We start from the raw sequence: 20,599 nt of genomic DNA, 5'->3' as shown, positions 1-20,599 counted from the left end.
CAAGCACTGCCTCCAGGCAAGGCATCCAGATCCCCACTGGTTGTGAAATGTGCCCTGGGGAGGGGAGCAGGGCCTCTGCCCCCAGCCCTTATCTTTGCACCGCCTCCTCCAGGGCTGTGCTGCTGGAAAACAAAGCCCAGGATCGCTAGGGCTCATTATTTAATTACTGGCTGCTGGTAATGCTGACTGAGCCCCTGGAGACTCCAAGGTTGGAGAAGAGGAGAAAGTGCAGAGATACTGGAAAATTACTGTTTAATTCTTCAGCATTACGTCTGACTATAAGGCATGGGGTAGATGAGGAGCAGGAAGAGAATGATGACAAACAGTCCTCTCTGTCAGCAGGAGCCATTAGCACAGCAATGGGAGCAGAGAAACCTCTGCTGATGCCACCAGCACCTCCTGGACACACAGGGCCAGCTCCAGCCCCAGTGAGAGTTCAGTGTCCTGCTGGATGTGGGTCCGTGGGCCAGCACTGCCCATCAGTACTCCTGCTGGGTGTCACAGCCAAGGAACTCTATCCGCAGGGCGATGTGGTTGTGCCAGTGGCGGGGGTGTATCCTCACATAGCGGGCAAAGAGCGGTGGCTCCAGGCTGTTGAGCACTGTGGTGGTGTAATCTCTGTTTGCCTTGAAAATCTGGAAAGGAAAGAGGAGTCTGTGAGGTGCTGGTTGCTTTGCTGAGCTCTGGTGCAGAGAGCCCATGGCTTGAGGGCACAACCAACATGGACAAGAGCCTCTTGGGAACTCTTTAGGGTGGAAAAAAGCACAGCTTGGTTAGCTGCTGTTACAAAACTGCTGTGGGCATGTTTGCTGCCCCAGAGCTGCTGCAGTTCTGCCTACCTTCTCCTTGCCATCATGCAGGACTGGGCTCCAGTGGACACCATCCTGGCTGCTGGAAACAGCAAACTCCTTCACAAACATGTGAGTGAAGACAGACTTGGCACCTTGGGTTATGATTGCAGTCACCTTTTTGGTTGCTTCAAAGTCCACCTGCAACCACTCATTGGGGCTGTTGCTCTGAGGAAAGACACATTGCCTTTACTCTTCAGCATCACCACCCACAGCAATGAGAAAAAAGATCCTAGCAGCTGAAGCCACACTGACCCTGCATGCCATCCTGGGCTTCACCCACCCCATCAGGGTTAGAGCTGCTTGGGGGCAACCTGTCTGCATCTGGTATGTGTAGCTGAATCACTACTCAAGGTACCCTGGTACCCTGGCCAGGAGAGGAGTGAGCACCCAGCCTGCCTATTTCATGCCCCGGCTGCCTGCCGGGGGTCTCCTTGCTGGGCTACCTTTGGTCTCCATGCATTGGTCCTTCCCTGCAGGTGCAGGCGGGCCTGGGAGGGTGACCAGTTGGAGAAGATGTTGGAGCTCTGGGATGACGCAGAGATGCGCTGGTCAGGGATCCCTTTGCTCTCCATTCCCAGGGGCATGGAGCAGCCTGGAAGAGAAGCAACTTGTCAGAAGGGATAACAGACACCCATCATGGAGATGCATCCTAGCTGCACACTCCTCTCTCTGCCCTCCACGCACTTTCCTGCTCACAGCATCTCCTGTGCTTTGCAGCACCACTGCTGTGCTGCTCAGTGCCTTTGCAGCATGGCTCTGGCTGGGCAGTGACAAATGACACCTGCCACTCCTCCCACCTTCTTTTCTCCCTGGAGATATGATCTAGGGGGAATCTGGAGTATTTGTCTGCCAGGACAAACTCGTTTCAAGGGGAAGGATGACTGGAGACACACTGGACACACATGAACTGGTGTGCATGTGCACCTGCCTGCTGTGGGGTGCCATCACAGAGCTGCTACCTGTAAGGATCTGCCTTGCTCTGTGCAAAGCTAAAGGGTCTCGGATCAAAAAGCCAAGAGCACATCTCTGTTTGTTCCCTGCTCCCCAGGCTGAGGCAGCAACCTTCTCAGCTATCAGCTCAGCTGCTGCCCAAAGTTTCCTGTGCTTCAGGACAAAGTGGCGAGGGCCCCACTGCCGTGCTTTTGCTACTGCTATCTCTAAAGACACAAAGCCATTTTTCCAGCTTGGCTCCCCCACCACCATCTCCTGCCAACTCCTTCCCACCTGAGGGGACTTGAAACAAGGGGAATCCCAAATCTGAGCACTCAGCAGCCATCTGGATCAGCCCCCAGCACCAGTGCTGGGCATCCCAGGTGGGACTTACTGTTGAGATCACAGCCAATGAGCTCCATGCGCAGCGTGGTGCGGATGCTGTAGTGAGTGGGGCTGATGCGGATGTAACGGGCTACGATCGGAGGGTTGAAGCGATTTTCTTTCACTGTGGTTGCATCCACATTTGCAAAGAACATCTGCAGGGAAGGGGTTAAAAAGGGGCAGTTGTGTGGGTGGAACGAGCTAGCCAGGACAAGGATTAGCATGGACAAGATCATTTCAGTCTGGCGCTTCTGTATCTTATCACCATCCTTACAAGAGAACAACAGCTCAGGGAATGTTTTGAAGTGTGACTCAGACCAAAGAAATGTGAATGGGGCAAATCAGGGCAAACCACTGAGAAACGGAGGGGGAGAAACTCAGGGTCTATGCAAATGAACTTTCTATATATTCACCAAGTTGTTTTTTTTAAATCAGTCCTTTTACTGATCCTGCTCACCATCTGTGTGCTGGTTGCGTTGCCTTTGTATTTCTTCCACCTTTGCCCATCAAGGCTATAGAAAACAACAAACTGAGAGACGTAGAGACTGGAGAGCCTTTGTCGAGCCCCTTGGGTCTTTATGCCATGAATGATCTTGAGGTGTAAAAGGTCCACCTGGGAATGAAATTCAAGGTTCAATTCTGATGGCCGTGTACGTGGGTCCTCCTGCGGGGTGCACCGGACAGTGTGTGCCTGGCATTGTCCTCAGCAGCACCCATGGCCACAGATCCCCTCTCACCTGGATCCAGGGGTTGCCTTCACCAGTGCTCCACGCATTGATGGAGCCGGAGTTGTGCAGCCTGGCCAGCTTAGGGGCCCATGGACCTGCAAGGAGAGTGCACAGGGATGAGGAGCAGGAAGTGGTGAGCTGCCCACCTGCAGGATGGGCCCTGAGCATCGCCCATCTCCTGAGGAGTCAGCAGCTTCAAGCAGGGTGACACAGCCCTGGTGAAATGGGGAGGCACCTTCTGGTGTCTCTTCAGGGGACCCTGACCTGGGCATGGATGGAGGGGACTTGCTCAAGTCCAGCTTTGACCACCTTTGTGTTGTGCGTGCTGAATCAGACCCAGCCCCAACAACCACCCCAAACTCACCTTCCTGCCCTGATGCCGTGATCTGGGAGTCTGCAATGTAGCCCGAGGCCATGCCCAGGGCATTCTGGCAATCTGCAGGCAAACAAGAAGAAAAACAGGGATGGCTGGTTGATAGAGGCCACAGCAAAGGTCCCAACATCAATCGCTTGCCATGCTAGTGCTGCTCTTCCATCCCTAAGCCCATGACCTCCTGTCCCCATGTCTCTATCTCCCAGCAATGCTGACAAGTGGCTCTTCCTTACACCTGTGTCTCACCCCTGGGCCTTTTTGTTGCTAGGCAGCATCTTTAAAAAACAAATATCACGTTGCTAAAGGGAAACCTGCCTAACACTCCTGTCTCTCTTCTGCTCTGCTGAGCACAGGGCTGCTTGCCTCTTATAATAGCTCTTATTATTAGCAACTTGTCACATCTTGGCATCACCGCTGCATGGCAAATGCTTCTGGGGAAAAACATGCATTTTGAAATCTTAAGTAGATTTTTAAGTTATGGAAATGTTTTCTGGCTGACATTTACTGCTCCTTTAGGAAGAGGAGAGGGGCTCTCACAGTGTGATAAAGCACCAGCCTCGCTAACTGCTTCCCCCTGCATTTACAGAGAGAGAGAAATGTGTTGTTCTGGAGGAAGTGGAGCCAGAGGTTTCCTGTGCACTTGGCAGTTGCTATCAGGGATGTTTCCATCAGAGCGACTTGCCATCGGGCAGCATTGCACTCTGTGCCTCAGTTTACCTCTTGGCACGCGCTCTGGGAGAAAATATTTGCAGCCAAATAAAGCTGGTCTCTGTCCTTCACCCCAAACAGACCTCTGCCAGGGATGTGTTATAATTTGCAAGGGCTGAAGTCAAAATATGAACCGAATGAGAACTCAGGGGATGCTGGCTGGACAACCTATGGGGACAGGGAGCTCAAAGCGTGCTGCTCTGGGCACAAGGGGGCCACTCACCCTGGTTGTACACGAGGAAGAGGGCACTCATCCCAGCCTGCAGGTGCTCCCCCACTTTGCACTCCACCCGCCAGATCCCAGCGTGCGAGGGATGCATCTCCACCGTCCCAAAGACACCTGTCCAGGAATGGAGAGCAGAGCAGAGGGGATTAACCAGCCATAGCACAATGCAGTGGTGCCAAATGCTGTGCAAACGCAGAGCCTGACTCTGTCGGACCCATTCCCCATCCTTGCTGTCCCTCAGCACATCCAAACGGGTGCAGACACGAAGCCATGCAGCCAGGGTGTGCACGACATGCCGCATCTCACCAGGATAAAGGTTGTAGACTCCCATGCGATACTCCTGGCTCGTCCTGACGCTGAAGATCTGCCCATGAAAGTGGACAGAATGGATATCTTCAGTGCTGCCCATGTTCAGGAGGTGCCAGCGGATCCGCTGCTGCTGAGCCATCACCAGTCCGGGCAGAGCGTCCCCCATGTAGCCGTTGATGGCTGGAGAAGACAGCGGTCAGGAGTGGCCTGGAACCCATGAGCCTTTCCACTCCGATGTGTTGTGTGATGGAAAGGGTAAGGGCCAGCTCCTCACCATGAAAGGAATGGTTTCTCCTAAAGTCAGGGTTGTCCAGCTGGATGCGGCACGGTGGGCGGCAGTTCCTCCTCATGTTCTCTGTGAAGTACCAGCTCCTGGTCTCATCAAAGATGGTGAAGAGCAGGGAGAACTCCTGCACGGCCAGCTGCCGCTTGAAAGCAGAGTTCAGCACCCCACGGCGGCAGATGATCAGCGGCCCGATGAGGCCCGAGTGCAAATCCTTCTCCTGCAAGACAAATTTGTGTTGGTGTGGGATGTGCAACCCTGGGCAATCTGATCTACTGCTTGATCTAGTGATTCGCAACCTTGCCTGTGGCAGAGAGGTTGAAACTTGATGATCCTTGGGGTCTCTTCCAACCCCAGCATTCGATGATTCTATGATCTTATAGTTCTATGAAAGTGATGGCCCTGTCCACATCCCTGACCTGGTTTCCAACCCATACACAGGACATGGCATGAGGAGTGCCATTTTCCACAACACGTGCAAGGGAAACAGTATCCCAAGAGTCCAATGAAAGTGTCCAACTTTGCTCCACTTGCATTGGAACCCAGGGACAAAATTCATCTAAATTGTAAGCTTATGGGGCTCCAGAATGCAAATTCTTACAAGTTTCAAAGAAAAGGCACAATGAAGGGAAGGGAAGGGAAGGGAAGGGAAGGGAAGGGAAGGGAAGGGAAGGGAAGGGAAGGGAAGGGAAGGGAAGGGAAGGGAAAGGCATAAGTTCATCACTATATTAGTCAGCTGAGAATCTACACAGCCACCAGCTGTTCTAAGCACAGCACCATAGGAAAAGCCTTGACCCCACATACAGAGCCCAGTCATGCTGCCAATAATTCGCCACCCACCAGGTCCACATTGGAGAAGTAAGCCCAGGCCTTGCAGTCGAACTCATGTGTGGTGGGAGCCATCTGGGGCAGCACCTTCCAGGAGTACTCGCGCAGCTCACCGGGCTGCACCGCTTCACCTCCCTGCAGCTCCTCATAGCCTTGCAGGGAGGAGTGGAAGGAGAAGGGCATCGAGGCAAGGTTCTTGAACTTGACCTGCACCGGAGGGGATGGGAAGCAAAAGCTCATTACCCTTCTTACCATCCCTTTACCCTAAAGGATCCCACCATTCAGTGAGCAGCGCCAACCAAGGGGAGAGGTCAGGGTTTATAGGCAGAACTCACCATGATGGTATCTTCAACTTCTGCCCTGATGTACGGCCCGAGGATGCCCAAGTGTTCGTCCAGCTCTCCCCGCATCGCCGGCTGAGTGAAGGCATCATCCAAGTACTCTCGGAAAATCACCTTGCGGTACTGCCGGAGAGGTTTCCTCCTGCCGCTCATGGGGTCCCTGCAGGAGTGATTGGAGTTAAACAGTTAAGGTGACACTGTCCCCAGGGCACAGCCACGTGCACCTATGCTGAGCAATCTGGCAATGAGGGGAGCAGAGCTGCTCTACAGAGCCTAGCGCATCCCTGAGCCATTTGTAAAGATGCTCAAGGACTCTGGAGGTATCAAAGCTCTTACTGGGGATGCAGTGCTGGGAGCATCCTACTCCTAGGCTACCTGACTGGGTCACGTAGTCACAAGCCTGAGCTCCTGGCAGTCCCAAGCTGCTGACTACATAAAGAGCCATGCCATGCAGTGCTAGGGGAACACGAGAGGCAGCAACACTTACGTGGCTTTTAGAAAATGCTGGGGTCTCTGGTTCCCATATTCCCATATCACCTCTATTGCAGCAATGAAATATTGTCGTATCTGCCCCTGGAAGGAGCGTGGGTCATGCTCATTTTCCTCATAGATGTCAAAATCCTGCTCTGTTTCGCTATAGTCGTCGTAATCTGTGACGTTAGATTCTGACATCAAGAGGCTAGAGAGGGTCTCGTTGTTCAGGCTGTCCCCATGTTCTGTTGCATGGTTCCTCTTCCCCGCTGTGCTGCCACTTTCCCCATCCTCCTCAGGCTCTTCCACTCTCCCAGTTTCTCCAGGAACATTTTTCCTGCCAAGCACCTGCTGTCCATCTGTACTGGCCTGCACATGTTTGTCTGGTTTCTGAAAAGTGCTATGGTTGAATGCAGGGCTGCTCAGAGGCAGGGAAGTGTTCTCCTTAGGAGCCACTTTTGTAGGGATTTCATTGGGGTTTTGCCCAGAGCTGCTCTCAGGCACAGTGTCCTTCGTGGCGTTGGCTTCCAGACCCTGGGGACTGAACCAGGCCTTCTCTCGATATGGTTGCTCCACAGCATTTGTCTCCTCCTCCAACTGGCTTCTCCCCTGTGACTGCTTGTCCCTCAGATCCCCCCAGGCAGCCCCTCCACTTGGCTGCATGGCAGACAAAGCTGGGCTCTGCAAGCCCACAGAACGCCCTGCTGCCTCTGGTGAGGCTGGGTCCCAGTTTGAGGCCACATCTGTAGCATTGTTAGCATCTTGCAGTGCTGAGCTGCTGGCTGCCATCACTGCCTGTGTGGGGAGCGAGCTGCTTTGCTGATCCTGCTCTGCTCCATTACCCACAGAAAGGGACTCCCTGCTGCCAGAAGTGGGGCTGGGAAGACCCAGACCATGGTCAAAGCCTCTGCTCTGCAGGGACCTGGCTTGTCGGGGTCTCCAGATGGGGACACCCATGCTCAGTGCATTTGGGGACTGCCTTGTGTCATTGGCCATGATTGATTCAGGAAGGACAAGGCTATCTGTCTCTGGCAACACCTTAGTGGCTGCAGCATCCTGAAACACTGCCTCCAGGATTAACTCATCCCTTTCTTCTGTCGTTAAGTATCTGGAAGGCTCCAGGTCATTGCTGTATGTAAAGGTGCCTTTGGCAAGTCCTTTGGCTTCTTCCATGCTGCTGTTTGCAGGCAAAGAATTCTTCATGTCTGTAAGGATTTGTTCTTGTACAGGTTGTAGGTCTGAGAAAGAAACATTTTCCCCTCCCAAAGATTCATTAAAACCTTGTGAAACCACTTTGTGAAGTCTTTTATTCAGTCTGGCATCTAACTCGTTGGAGGAGTGATTGCTTTCTGCACGGTGGCTTTGAGAAGTTCTGATGTCCTCTGTCCTGGCTGAGGGTTCCAAAGGGCTGTCTGGTGTGAAGGAGGAGTTAGTGTTGCTGCCTAACGTTCGTCCTGTATTGCTTGCCTCCCTTGACTCATGGAGATTTAAGGGTGCTACATCAGCACCCTCTGACGACATGACTTGAAGTCCCAGACTGCGCTCCAGGTCATCCTGTTGAAATGAGCTCCTGCTGCCTTGGAGAGGGCCTTTGCCAGCAGCAAACACAGTTTTGTTCCACAGACCATTTGTGTGAGCCGTTGGTTTTTGAGTCTCTGTTTCCAGCATCTGTAAAGTACCACCAACCCGGACCACTGCTGCTTCTACTGGCTCCTGTACTTCTAAGACATTTGTCACCTTCTTTTCCACCATAGCATCTTCTGGAGCCGGCTTACTTTGGTGCAGACCTTCTTTTGAGCTCACAGTGCCATGGACTTCTCCACTGGTGTATTTTCCAGATGGGAGTGCTCCAGCACCTTGGTCCTGGCTGATGGTTTTTGACAGTTCTTCTTCATCTGCCAGAAAGGACTCATATGACACTACGTCATAGTGCATCTCTGGCAGAGGGGAGGTGGAAATATCATCTGGATGTGGGCTCTCTGGGAATGCTGATGTGCCATTGGAAGAAGGTCCAGAATTCGTGCCATTGTGTGGCAGGGCCCCATGGCTGGGTTCTGTCAAGCACAATGCTGGCTTCCTTGTCTCATTTTTGGAAGAGGTGACATTGTTGGGCTGCTCGCTCACACATGGCCTGAGCTTGTTCTTTCTCTTAGAGAAACCCCTGGGCTGGAGCTCAAAGTCTTCCTCTTCATAATCCTCATACTCTTCCTCACCAGGACTTCCCTCAAGCTGGCACTGCGTGACCGTGAACTTGGCATGCATCCCTCGGTCTCTGAAATCAGGATTCATGCACCCCAGTGTCCAAATGCCTGTCTCAGGGGAAGACAAAAGGAAACCACCAGCCCTCACAGTGAGGAATCAGAAGAGAATCAAATATATTATTACATAGAATCATAAAGGTTGGAAAACACCACAACAATTATCTAGTCCAACCATCAACCCACCACAACCCATCCATTGACAGTGTGACCCTCATTTTCAGGCCACCTCTAGGCCATGCTAGTGATCTCACAGACCCCAGGGGATCTTGGAGCCATCAGGACTGCAGGTGACATCAGAAATGAACAAGCACCATCAGCAGGGCTGGTGCTTCCTGCCACAAGGCCTGATGAGAAGTGATGCACCGAGAACCCACAGCACCCCCGGGATGATGACAGCACAGCCATCACCGTAATCCGCCCCCGAAGACGCGATGGTGCCTGCAGATACACTTCTCCCCCAGACACAGTCATCACATCTCTCCTACTCAAAGGGAAAGGCTGTGCTTTGCTCACATCCCCGCCGAGCAGCATGCAATAACGCAGCTCCGACGCTGGAGAGAGCTGTCATCTGCTGCTGGCCTTCCTCAGATCAGCAGAGCTCGGATGGATGCAGTGTTTGGCTATGACTTAGCTTGGCGCAGCGCTCGTGAGCAGCGTGCGGCCACACGGTAAAGCCTGCTTCCTCCATTGGTAAGGAAATGGTTAACGGCACCACTTTGCAAATGCCGAGGGGAAAAGAAAAGCTGAGCAGGAGGAAATTATCGAACCCCAAAGGAATCAAACTCCCAAATCCTTCTTTGGACTGCTCTGCAGCCGGAGCGGCTGTTCTTGCAAAGTGGTGTGGGTAAATGAGATGCCATGAGCAGCACCGGAGGAATCTGATCACTGCCTTTCATTTTGCTGCTCCTGCAGCTGTGCATCCCTCTGTTTTCGGGGCTGCCAAAACGTAGTCAGGTCCCAGTGGCCAGCAGGGCCCTGCTGGAAGTGCTCCATCCACCCTGCTGAGATGGTTTATAGAATAGTCCCATGTTACTCACCTGGCTTTTCCACACTCATGAAAACAGTTTCTCCAGAAAATGGGAAAAGGGTGAGGATGTCCTCAAAGACCATGTTGTGCTTGAATGTGTTTCCAGAGAAAAAAACTGAGAGGAAATCTGTCTGGGCCCCAACACTCAGCACGTACCAGTACACGACTTCGTGCAGACAGAGCTGCAGTTGCAGGTTGTCAAAGACAAAGCCATTAATAGCTGGAAGAGAGCATGGGATGAGAGGTTCGTCAAGACCACGCAGCTTCCCTTTCCCTGGGGTGGGGAGCAGCTTGGGTCTCCCTGCTTTGCACTCACTGTGCATCACGTTGGATGCATAAAACTGGGGGTCCTGAGTATCCACATGGGCTGCATCAGTGCAGAATCGCCTGATGTTCTCCTCCAGGTACCAACTGCGGTTCTCATCGAAGACAGAAAACAGCACCAGCCTCATGTCATCCGACATTATCTGGGAGCAGAGAGGGAAGGGGATGCTGCTGGTCCATCCAGATCAGCCCCAGAGTGGGGTCTGTCCAGATCGGCCCCTTGGTCTGGGTGCCTGGGGAGCCGTTCACTGCTTTACACTAAGGTAGGATCCGGGATTGGAAAGAAGAAGTGAGGAAGGCAGAGGGTTGGAACTGATGTTAGTGTTGAAGACAACAGGACAGTCACATTTGGTTTTACCCAAGTATTTCTCCTCTCAGCGTTATTTCAGCCTGTTAAAGTGACAAAGCACCAGCTTGCTAAGGAAATGGGATGCTCTCTCTGCCACACCTGGAGGGAGTACCCACCTGATTTCCTCTCTGGTCCATGGATTTCTTGAAGCAGATCAGGAGGGGCCCAATCAGGCCTGAGGCTGTGTCTTGCACCGGGTTGATGGAGCTGTAGTAGAAGCGGGTGAGGCAGCGAGGATCCGCCTGCGTTGGCCCATCTTCTGTTGTGATGCTCCACCTGTAGGTGAAGGACTCACCAGGGCCAATGGGAATGTCCTTCACATCCTTCTCTGCCAACACACAGCCAAGGGCAGGTCTGTTAGCTCTGGGCTGCTCCTCCAGGGGTCATCCCAATTCATAAAAGAGCTCAGAAAGGTTTCTGGATGGCACAAGTTGCATAGAAAACTTCTTAAACCCAGGGCCAACCCTGGGTCGAGTGAGGATGGAGAGCCATGTGCCTGACTTTGAAAGCCCTTGAGACCCTCAGAAACTGGAAAGTTTGTCTGGTCTCTGAGCAGTCCGGGGGAGGTTGAAGATGAAGGTCCTGAACTGTGTCTGGAGGCTTCAAGCACTTGGATGGATGGGTTAGTTGGGCAGCTCATCTTAACATGGGCTGCAGAAAGCTCTCCTGGCCCAGGAAAATGGTACTGATCAACTGATGTTCTGAATTCCCAACGCCTGCCTACAGCCTTACCTTGTGAGGGCTTCATGGCATGGTATGGGTTTACTCTGGTGAGGCCATGAGGGTAGATGTTGTATGGTCGGCTGGCTAGATTCCTGAACACGATCTGAAACAAAGACAGCCATTGGGGATGTTGAGCTCTGTCTGGATGCTGTGAGCCCTGTGTAGGGGTGAAGTTCTGGACCCCGGTGCACTGGGATTGGAGTCTGCCAGTACCTAAAAGGAGCCTGGATATGTGCAGGATCACAAAGCAGGAGGCAGGATAGAAGAAATGACTGCTTTTCTACCAATCTGCTCTGCCCATCTTTCCAGGAGGTACCCACTCGTTGCACATTTTGGGAGGGCATGAAAATGTCAGGTTTATAAAAGGCAGGTTACTATCCTTAGTCTAACTTTCCATATGAGACAGAAGGGCTCTGTCAATCCAGGAGGCCCCAGAGGACCAGGGCACAGCACACACACAGCAGGCAACAGCCTCAAAGCACTTCCCTGCGTGAAGCCCTTCATTTACTTCTCTAAATAGCTCTCTTAGGGCTTTGCCAAAGGTGTTACCTCTACCTCCATGCCCACAAACACACAGGGGCAGGGAGCAGCAATGCAAAGTAAGAGCTGTTAGGAGGAAGAGCACCCTTTCCAATCTCTGCATGGAAAGCAATTTGTCTTACCTTAAACTGATCTCCAACCTCACCCTTTAGGACAGGCCCCAGAATTCCCTGGCCTGGTTGGGACGACACCTTGCGTTTCTTGAAGGTTGCATCCTCATACTCCACAAACATCACTTTCTTATACTTTGAACCGATCCGCTGTGGGCCAGCCTCCAGGAACAGTCTGCTGGTGTTTCTGAAGGCAAGAAGGAGCAAATAGCCACATGCAGGATGCTGCCAGAACCTCATCAAGACCTCCATCCCCCAAGGACCAGCTGCCCAGGACCTGTTGGTGCATGGAGTGGGACACCCATCCCTGCAATCTCACCACACTGGGGAATAACACTGCAAGTGATACTCACTGGCACTGCAGGAGCCCCAGGGCTGGTGCATCACCTCTTCTTCTTTCTGAGAAGAAATTTTTCCTAATATCCAACCTAAACCTTCCCTGGCATGACATAAGGCCATTGCCACTTGTTCTATCTTGTTCTACCTAGATGCTCTCACAGCATCACCCCAGGACACCCCAGTGCCTTAGAGGAGTGTCCAGTGCTTCTTTGGAGAAAGTCTAAGCTAGGCTGCACATGGGCCCATGTGCAGGGAAGGAAAACAAACTTCTGGGGAGAAGGGGAAGAGCTGGCAGTGCTGCCTCCCTGAGGAGCAGCCCCATGGCCACAGGAGCTCACTCTCACCTATCCAGAGATGGTGGCTTCACGGGGGCATAGTCCCAGTCCATTTCCTCTGCTGCGATGTAGTGGGTCCATGTCACAGGGTCCTTCTTGGCGAAAGAGCGCACCTGGATGACGTGATAACCTTCCTCCTCTTCTTCTTCAGGTTCATCCATGTACTCTGGCTCATCTGAGGGCTGCCCCATCTTCTGTTGGAGCTCGTCTGGGCACTCTTCTACCTTCACAACAGCCTCCATGCCAGCTGGATAGGAAGGGCCGCATTGACTTACCTGCATAGGTAAGTCCCAGGCCCTCTGGGAGATGATCTCTCCGCTGCTGTCTCCATCAAATGTAACATCACATGGTCAACCATGCCATACTGGCCAGGGACCAGGTTGCACGTCAATAGAACATGGCTGAACAGGGATGGCCTTGGAGATATAGCACTGCACAGAGCCCAGCCAGTCCCCTGAACTTCTTTTCCCCTAAGCCCTGAGGTTACCTTGCTGGTGGGACGGCATTTGGCAGAATATCCGAAACGAGCCAGCTGTTCCTGGCGTGGTCTGGGCTGTGAGATACGTGGCAGGGGAGATCTCTAGGCTGCTGAGGCGGTGGCCCCTCACCAGGAACGTGTGGCCTTCAAAGAAGATGGAGTGGACTTCTGGCCCAGTGCCCAAGGCAATCACATGCCAATGGACCTGCTTCTTGTGGCACAGCGTCAGACCTGCCAGGGGGAAGGACAGCACTCAGCAGTCATCTAATGTCCCTAACCCTAGCCCTAACCCCACATTCCTGGTGTCAAGGATGCAGAGCCTGATTCTGAGAAGCATGGAGCTGGGAAATGGGACATATTTGTCTGATCATAGCACCAGCAATCCTGATGCTCCAACAGAACAGCTGGGACAAGGCTCCAGCATGTCTTCAGCAGAGTTTAAATACCCCAGAAAGGGCAGAGAGAGGTCACTAGGATGGTTTGAAGGCTGGAGAAAATTCCTTCTTCGGAGAGATTCAGAGACCTCAGCACACTTAGGAAACGGGAGAAAAAATGGTTTGTAAAAGGATTCTCCTGGAGAGAAATCACCGTTTGCCAAAGAGCTCAGTAATCTCATGGGGAAGGGAATAATGAGAACGAGTTCCTGGAAGCTGAAGCCAAACAAAGTCAACCAGAGTCAAACAGTTTTAGCACTGAGCACCTCAAGTGACTGGAATAGATCCCAACAGGAGGGACAGGGTGGAGGCTCTGTCGTGAGGCCACCAGCTCTCTGTTGTCACGTCTCCATCATGACCTGCCCATCAGCTGGGGACTGCTGGTGAAGGTGAGCACCTTCGTGAGGGGAAGACCATGAGGTCTGCTCAGCTCTCCATGTGTCCATGATGCCAGGGAATGCAGGGGAGTTTAGCTTTTGACTTTTATTGGAGAAAGGCCAGATCCAGGTGGGAGGTTTCAGGGAAGGGTTCATCAGGGAGTGATTGCTGATGGTAATGTGTCTCCTGATGATATTTCCCAGTTTCCCTTGGAGATTCCTCACTATCAGGCAGCTCTAGATCTTCTTGACTGTTGGACTAGATGATCTTAGTGTTTTTTGCAACCTGAACGATTCTGTGATACTATTACTCTTCCAGAAGAACACCAGAAACTGCCATTTCCTACATTCACTGAGACCATGGGCAGCCTTTGCTTTCCCTTGATAGAAGCTTTCCAAACCCTACAGAGGTGCTACCAGAGCCAGACCAGTGAGAGCTGGATCCTGCCCTCTGTGCTATCCCCAGCCTAGCTATAAGAGATGCAACTTTGCCACCAGCGCCACTCCTGGAGAAATCCAAGGAGGTCAGCTGCACTTGGAACACAGGCCTGCCTCACTTTGACTGGACAAGGTAAAGAAGATGAGATGTGATGGTCTGTCTGCTATTTCAAGTGCCACCTTCCCCCTTTGTCCTCAGCACAGCTGCGCTCACCGGGCAGTGAACTGTTGATGTAACCATTGATGGTATGCAGCTCTGTCCTGTTGTGGGCTGGGGAGTTGGGCTCCGAGTACCAGCTTTTCCCTGTGGAGAGAGGAGGATTTAGTTAGCTCTTGCTTGAGAGTATTCCAAAGGAAAATGCAACCTTCCCACCATGGTGAGACAGTCTGAAAGCCAAAATCCAGACAGGGTGTAGTGGTTGGTGGAAGTTCATAGCAGGCCTGGCCATGGTTTTGCATGAGCATGGCAGTGAGCACCGCACACAACAAGATGTTACTCCTTCAGCCCATGTGAAGGGAATGAGTGGTGGGTGCAAGTTTGGGGCATGGAGGAAGGAGATGTAGGAGCTCAGTGTAGGAGCCGAATGGCTGCACATACATCGTGGCCAAAGCATACACCTTAGAGCAGGCTGAATGCACGTGACACCAATGTGCTCAGCTCACTTAGCTTAGAATTACCTTCATCAAACACTGCAAAGAGCATCACGAGGTCTTGCCGCGTGTTCTGCGCCCCATCTCTCACCAGGGTCCCTGCAACAGGACATGGGATGGGTCTCTTTACAAGTCAACAAGTAGCATGCCCATCTCCCACGGGAAGTCACTTTCTGCCCTCCAAGAACTGTTAAATCAAGACCAGGCTGTCCCCCGAGCCCAGTGGCTGTGCAGTAGCTTCCTCCAGCAGGCTCTAAAAGGTCACTCTGCCTTGCCTCCCCTCGCTGGCTCTCACATCACTTAGTCACCTGGAAGAGCCCGTTTCATCCATTTCATCCATCCCCTCCATCATCCCCATTGTCTGCACTGCTTGTCTAGACATCGCTCTGTCGCTGGAGGAATTGCTCGTGGCGAGTCATGGGGCTGCAGACAGCACGTGGGAGCTGAGTCGCACCCCACAGGTGCTCATTCCTCTCTGGTGACTACAGAGGGGTCTGGACAACTACCTATGGGAGACTGCTCAGCCATAGAGGGCCAATCCCACGCCAAGTTCACTTTTTTACACCCTAAAGAGTGTTAACAGTTGAGATGTCATCTCCGTGTTCATCAGGACACAGGACAGCTTTAGTGTGGCTGAGGCAGTGCCCCAGGTGTTCTGCCTCTCCCCTTGCTGATAAAACTTCCCTTTAGGTCTTCCAACTAAATCCTGTTTGGCAAAGTGCCCTGGCTGGCAATAAATGATCATGGCTTGGAGATCTGAAGGAAAAGACAAACATTTACGCTTCCATAGAAATTCATCTTATGAATAAATGAGGTTCAGCTACAGGGCAAAATTTCATCTCTAGTCTAAAATCTCGCAAGGAAAAGAAGTAACCAGGTTCTCTCCAGCAAGGAAATCTGAGATTGTTTGTCTACCACACCAGTAAGAGACTCTTTGGGGAAAGGGCTGAACCCCCAGAGTGCTGCTGTTGAGCACAGCTCACTGACCCACTGCCACACAGCCTCTGGAAGGCATCTTTGGTTCTTGTGCCTCTCAGTTCAGGATTGTACCTGGCCCGTCCCCATCCCGTGCTGCCCTTACCAGGCCGGCACACAAGCAGGGCTCCAATCAGACCGGAGTTGGTGTCCTTCACACTGTTGACATTGGAGGAGTAGGAGTGGGTCAGGCACTGGGAGTCGCCATCTGTGGGCCCTTGGTTCTGCTGGATTTCCCAGATGTAGGTGTGTGTCTTCCCTGGATCCACTCTGTTACCCTCCTGCTCTGGCTGGCTGGTCTCATCCTCATACCCTGCACCTGCAGCCAGAATAACAGTCTGATTTCTCCAAAGCATCATCCCCAACAAGAAGAGCCTGCAGAAGTGCTTCTTCCCCACCCCAAGCCCTCAGCTAGCCCAACTTCTGCAGGTGATGGCTGCTTTCAGGGCACTGAGCAGAGCTGTGCTTGTTGGGGACATACACCACCACCTGGAGGATACATGGTCCTACTGGTCCTAAGCATCCGACCTTAGGTTTAACCAACATACTACCTCTCTAATCGATACAGGCTCGCCTTGGGCTAAGCACTGTCTTGCTATTCTCCAAGCTAAGCCAACTCTGTGCCAGCCCTTTCTCTTGGAGTAGGTGGGCAGCAGGGTCATAGAATCATAGAACAGCTTGGGTCGGAAGGGATCTCAGTGATCATCTAGTTCCATGCTGGTGAGGGACGTGCCCCCTCCTGGGAGGCAGGCACAGAGCAGGAGGTGCAGCACATGGCTGTCGCCCAACTTACCTTCTGATGCCTTCCAGTAGGACACCCCAACAGCATGGAGGTTGTAGGGGTGGGATGCCAGGTTTTTAAAGGTGATGACCACTGTGTCATAGACTTCTGCACGGATGGTGGGACCCAGGAGACCTGGAGGGGAAAAATGATGAGGTCAAGCAGCAGGGCTGGCATAACCACCCACAGGCCCTGAGATCCTATTGCTGGATGAGGAGCTGATGGCCTTCACCAGCATCCACCATGAGTCTGGCCACTGGGCTCAGCACACCGTAGGTGTTTCTTACCCATCCACGCTGGCTTGGGCTTGGGCTGTGTGAAGGATGCATCGAGGTACTCCACAAACACTGCCTTCCTGTACCTTGGGAGGGCACCGGGCGTAGTGGGCTGTGGTTCCTGGGGCCCTGACACACTGCAGGAGGAAGGAAAAGCTGAGTATACAGACCAGCTGCAGCCATCCTCTTCCTCCCTTTCCCGCCTGGGATTGCTCACTGTCGCATCCTTTCTGTTTGATGACAACCACAGGTGTGTTTGGAAAGGATTTTCTCAGCTCACGGATGCCGACGTGGCAGTGATTAATGTCGTGGCATTCATCACAGGGGAAGAAGACACAGTGGTGCATGGCACAGTGCCATACAGGGCTGCTCTGCCCCACAGCCCACCGTGCTCTGTACATCCCCAGCATCTGTATGTGTGCCATTTTCCCTCCTCCTCAGCTTCCCTCAGAGAAACTGCAGGGCAACATCCCTACATGCCTTTCTTCTCTGCCCAAAGTGGCATTTCCAGCCAGACCCTGAGAAAACACTCCTTGGAGCTGGAGGATGAAGGATGCCTGAGTGTACTTCACACCCCACTTATCTCCACTGGCCACTTTCGATCTGTAAGCAGCTTCACAAATTCATTTTCCAGAAGGAGTCCAGCACGTTGATCAGGATAACAAAGCCTCTCCTCTCTCCAGGGATTTCAGAGGCTGCTTATCAGCCCCAGCCCCAGCGCTGAGCCCATTTCCAGTAAGCGGACAGACCGCCTCCAGCCCTGCTTTGTTTGGAGCAAAGACCAGGTGGTGTTCTCTTCCCACTGAAGAAACAGCAAGGTCTGAGCCCAGCAGCAGTTCCCTGCCCGACTATTCCTCGAGGGGAAGAGGAAGGAGCCAGAGTGACTCAGAAACTGAGGACAGCGCAATGCATTCGCCCCCACACTGCTGTCGGGAGACCCTTCCTTGCCCGCCCCGGGGCTGGATCCTCAGTCATCTCTCGGAAAGCCAAGCACGGAGCTCTCTCTGAGATCTGAGGCTCCAGGGTTCAGCACGGGGTCCCAGCCAGGGTGACAGAGCCACTGCACGGACCGAAAGGGCCGCTCTCAGCGCAGGGACGTGTGGCCGGAGCGCTTTGGCAGCTCCGCGCACTTCAGTCCCCGCCGACTTCCTACCCCGGGGCAGCCGAGGAGCAGAGAGGTTCCTGGCTCGGCCGAGCGGCATTGTTAGCAGCACTATCTCTGGGAGCCAGGAGACAGCCAAAGGCAACACCCCGTGCTGCCGGAGCGCTCAGACAGGTCGGTGCTACGTGGCCGGCAGCGCAGAGCCGGAGCTGGGACCCCCGGGGCCACTGTGCTCGTGCTTGGGAGCAAGAGGAGAAATGGAACTCATTGGGAAGGTGAAAGCAGCTCAGCCCGCTGGGTCACAGCAACAGCAGGTGTCCTCCTGGAGGTGCACTCCCAGGGATGCTGTGGAGTGCTGATCCCATGAGGGAGAAGCAGTGGAGTAAGAGATGTGCGGGGCACAGCTCAGAGGCTCATGGCTCTCCTTTGCGTGCCCTTTCTCTGCACTTTGGGTATTTTCCTGTGTCCCTCTCCATCTCTCATCGGTGAGGAAAGACTCATGCCTGGGAGCGGCTTGAGGCTGTACAGAGGTGTTGGTGGAGCAGCATGGGGCAGAGCCCCCTACCACCCACAGCTTTGGCTTCCCATCAGCTCCAAGCACCCATCCCATCAGTATCACACAAGCAAACAGAGCAGACACCAGCTCGACCCCCCCACAGCACCTCCAAGGGGTACAGATGGACCCACAGTGGTGCATCTCTCAGCTCCACTCCCCACCCCAGGCTCAGAGAGCCCATCCAGTGAGAGGACACACAGCTTTCTGTCTCCAAATACCACCATCTCAATGCTCAAACAACACAACAGCCACTTCTTCCCACTGCAAAGCACTTAGGCAAAGCCACCATGCCTTCCTCCCTCCTCTCGCCGCATACCAACACCTTTTTATGCCCAAACACTCGAAATTCTATTCATTCCCTAAAGGAAAAAGCCTCAGCCCCAGCAATGCAGTTCAGGCAGAGATTAAGAGCTAGAAGGTGAGGACAGGCACAGCACAGAGCCTTCACGCTGTGAGCTGCAGCGTGGGAACTGCTCCCAGAGCAGAGAGGAATGGAGTTCCACCTCTGCTTCTATCTCCCCGAAACAGCTGAGATACAGAGCAAGGGTGAGAGAAAGTGCAGCTGGAAAGGCGGCTCCCAGCTCCCAGCACATCACAAGCACAAGGTGTTAAAGCAAAGCAGGGCAGCTCTGTGCTCTCCCTGCAGCTTTATCCCGTCCCAAAGGGATGGCACTTAGGGGTTTCCTGCTCTGCCCCATGTACACCCACCCAGACCCGTGTAAGCCAGTAGCCCTGTGTAGAATGGCAACAGAAAGAGCTTTACCCCACAGGTGCCTGCAGTGTGGAGAGCAGCTGGCTGTGCACGTAGTCCCAGGTGGTCTCCACGGCCCCAATGTAGTACCTCCTGACCTCACTGATGCCCTCCCTGAGCAGGGAGAGGAGCACGAGGCAGCGCAGGGCTCCCGGCAGCATCGTGGAGTGCAGAGCCGAGTGGTGAAATGCTCATCCAACAGCTGGAATCTGCAGGAGAAGGTGATCCCGAGGCGGCACCCGCAGCGCTCCGTCAGCGTGCTGGAGCCGTTCCCAAAGGCATCAGGGGGAGAATCACAGCGCGGGTTAACGGAGCGTGTGAGCACGGCCTCTCCCTCTCTTCCTCCAGGGTGGCAATGACAGGAGGAGAGGAAAAAACAAAGGGAAAGGGAGGGTAAACACGGCGCGGAGCTCGGCCACAGGACCCAGCTGGCTCCACGTCCTGGCCAGCAGCCGGCAGCGAGGTGAGGAAAGGGAGGGTTGCAGAGGAAGGGAGATTTAGGTGCGGTCCCTGCCTGGTTTCACCTTCTTTCTCACCGCATGGGGCAGAAAGGAGAGTGGTTTTGGGGCTGTGGGCCGCGTGTGCCCCGTGGGTCAGTATGGTTCAGGCAGCCCAAGGGACTGGCAGCTGCCTCCTGGACCTGTAAGCCCTCGGTGCTCGTGGAAAAGACAATTTAGGGCAAGGTCCCAAATGGCAATTTAAGGTTTGTCATTAGGATGCAGCTCTAGGTGACTTGTTGCTGAGAAGCAGCAGTGGCTCCGTGTCCTGCAGACAGCAGGTGAGGGATGCTCATGATCAAGCAGCTACATGGGCATCTCTTTGTCCTTTGGGCAATGATTTGGCCCCATAATCTCACCTTGAGCCACGTGGGAGGGAAATGATGGGGAGACACCTGGGACACCCCTTCCAGAAGCTCCTCTCCCTCTGTTCTATTCCCAGAATCCCCCAGAAAAGCTGGAAGATGAGGAACAGTGCTCTGTGCCATCCTGGCAGCTGTGGGATAAGAGAGGTGGGAAGCACCCTATAAATCACTGCAGGGTAAGAGGAAAGCAAGGGCAGCCCCAGCACTGCAGAAACGTCTGTGGGATGGCTCTGAGATCAGGCTGGTGTTTGGGGCATGCAGATGGGGGTGATGGAGGTGTGGGTGTCTTGGGGTTTTGGATGGGAATGCTTGGCATGAAGTGCCCAGGGATGGGGTGGGAGCTGGGAGCTGTGCCCTGGGTAAGGCCAATCCAAGTAGGTGAGGCTGGGGGAACACATCCCCACTGCCATTGCTGGCACCTCCACCATCCCAGCCCCATCCCCACAGGGTTGGGGACACCTTCCATCCTCCATCCTCAT

General features: G+C 53.5%; 1 protein-coding gene across 1 annotated transcript; it reads right to left on the bottom strand.

The window, feature by feature from the left end:
• Nucleotides 1-235: 235 nt before the first annotated feature.
• Nucleotides 236-19,722, bottom strand: F8 (coagulation factor VIII). The gene is made up of 26 exons (XM_052673285.1): nucleotides 19,271-19,722; nucleotides 16,862-16,986; nucleotides 16,587-16,709; nucleotides 15,900-16,112; nucleotides 14,846-14,917; nucleotides 14,382-14,471; nucleotides 12,928-13,149; nucleotides 12,450-12,687; nucleotides 11,779-11,953; nucleotides 11,126-11,219; nucleotides 10,510-10,721; nucleotides 10,037-10,187; nucleotides 9,731-9,940; nucleotides 6,449-8,741; nucleotides 5,956-6,121; nucleotides 5,633-5,827; nucleotides 4,784-5,012; nucleotides 4,507-4,689; nucleotides 4,198-4,314; nucleotides 3,258-3,329; nucleotides 2,903-2,988; nucleotides 2,623-2,778; nucleotides 2,176-2,320; nucleotides 1,295-1,443; nucleotides 840-1,016; nucleotides 236-635 (listed from the first exon to the last, which is right to left on the bottom strand). Exons 1-26 carry the CDS (start codon nucleotides 19,417-19,419, stop codon nucleotides 480-482), a joined length of 6,198 nt encoding a protein of 2,065 aa, XP_052529245.1. The 5' UTR covers nucleotides 19,420-19,722; the 3' UTR covers nucleotides 236-479.
• Between the last annotated feature and the right edge of the window lie 877 nt (nucleotides 19,723-20,599).

This window comes from Tympanuchus pallidicinctus, unplaced genomic scaffold (assembly GCF_026119805.1).
Source record: "Tympanuchus pallidicinctus isolate F22 unplaced genomic scaffold, pur_lepc_1.0 scaffold13, whole genome shotgun sequence".
NCBI lineage: Eukaryota > Metazoa > Chordata > Aves > Galliformes > Phasianidae > Tympanuchus > Tympanuchus pallidicinctus.
This window is presented reverse-complemented; position numbering and strand designations above follow the sequence as displayed.

Bases quoted from the DNA above. Each gene is read 5' to 3' on its own strand.
- F8 (XM_052673285.1), bottom strand. From the start codon at position 19,419: ATGCTGCCGGGAGCCCTGCGCTGCCTCGTGCTCCTCTCCCTGCTCAGG. The intron at 4,690-4,783 runs GTGAGGAGCTGG...TGTCTTCTCCAG, and splicing joins GAGAAACCATTCCTTTCATG to CCATCAACGGCTACATGGGG. The intron at 3,330-4,197 runs GTGAGTGGCCCC...GTTTGCCTGCAG, and splicing joins CTTCCTCGTGTACAACCAGG to ATTGCCAGAATGCCCTGGGC.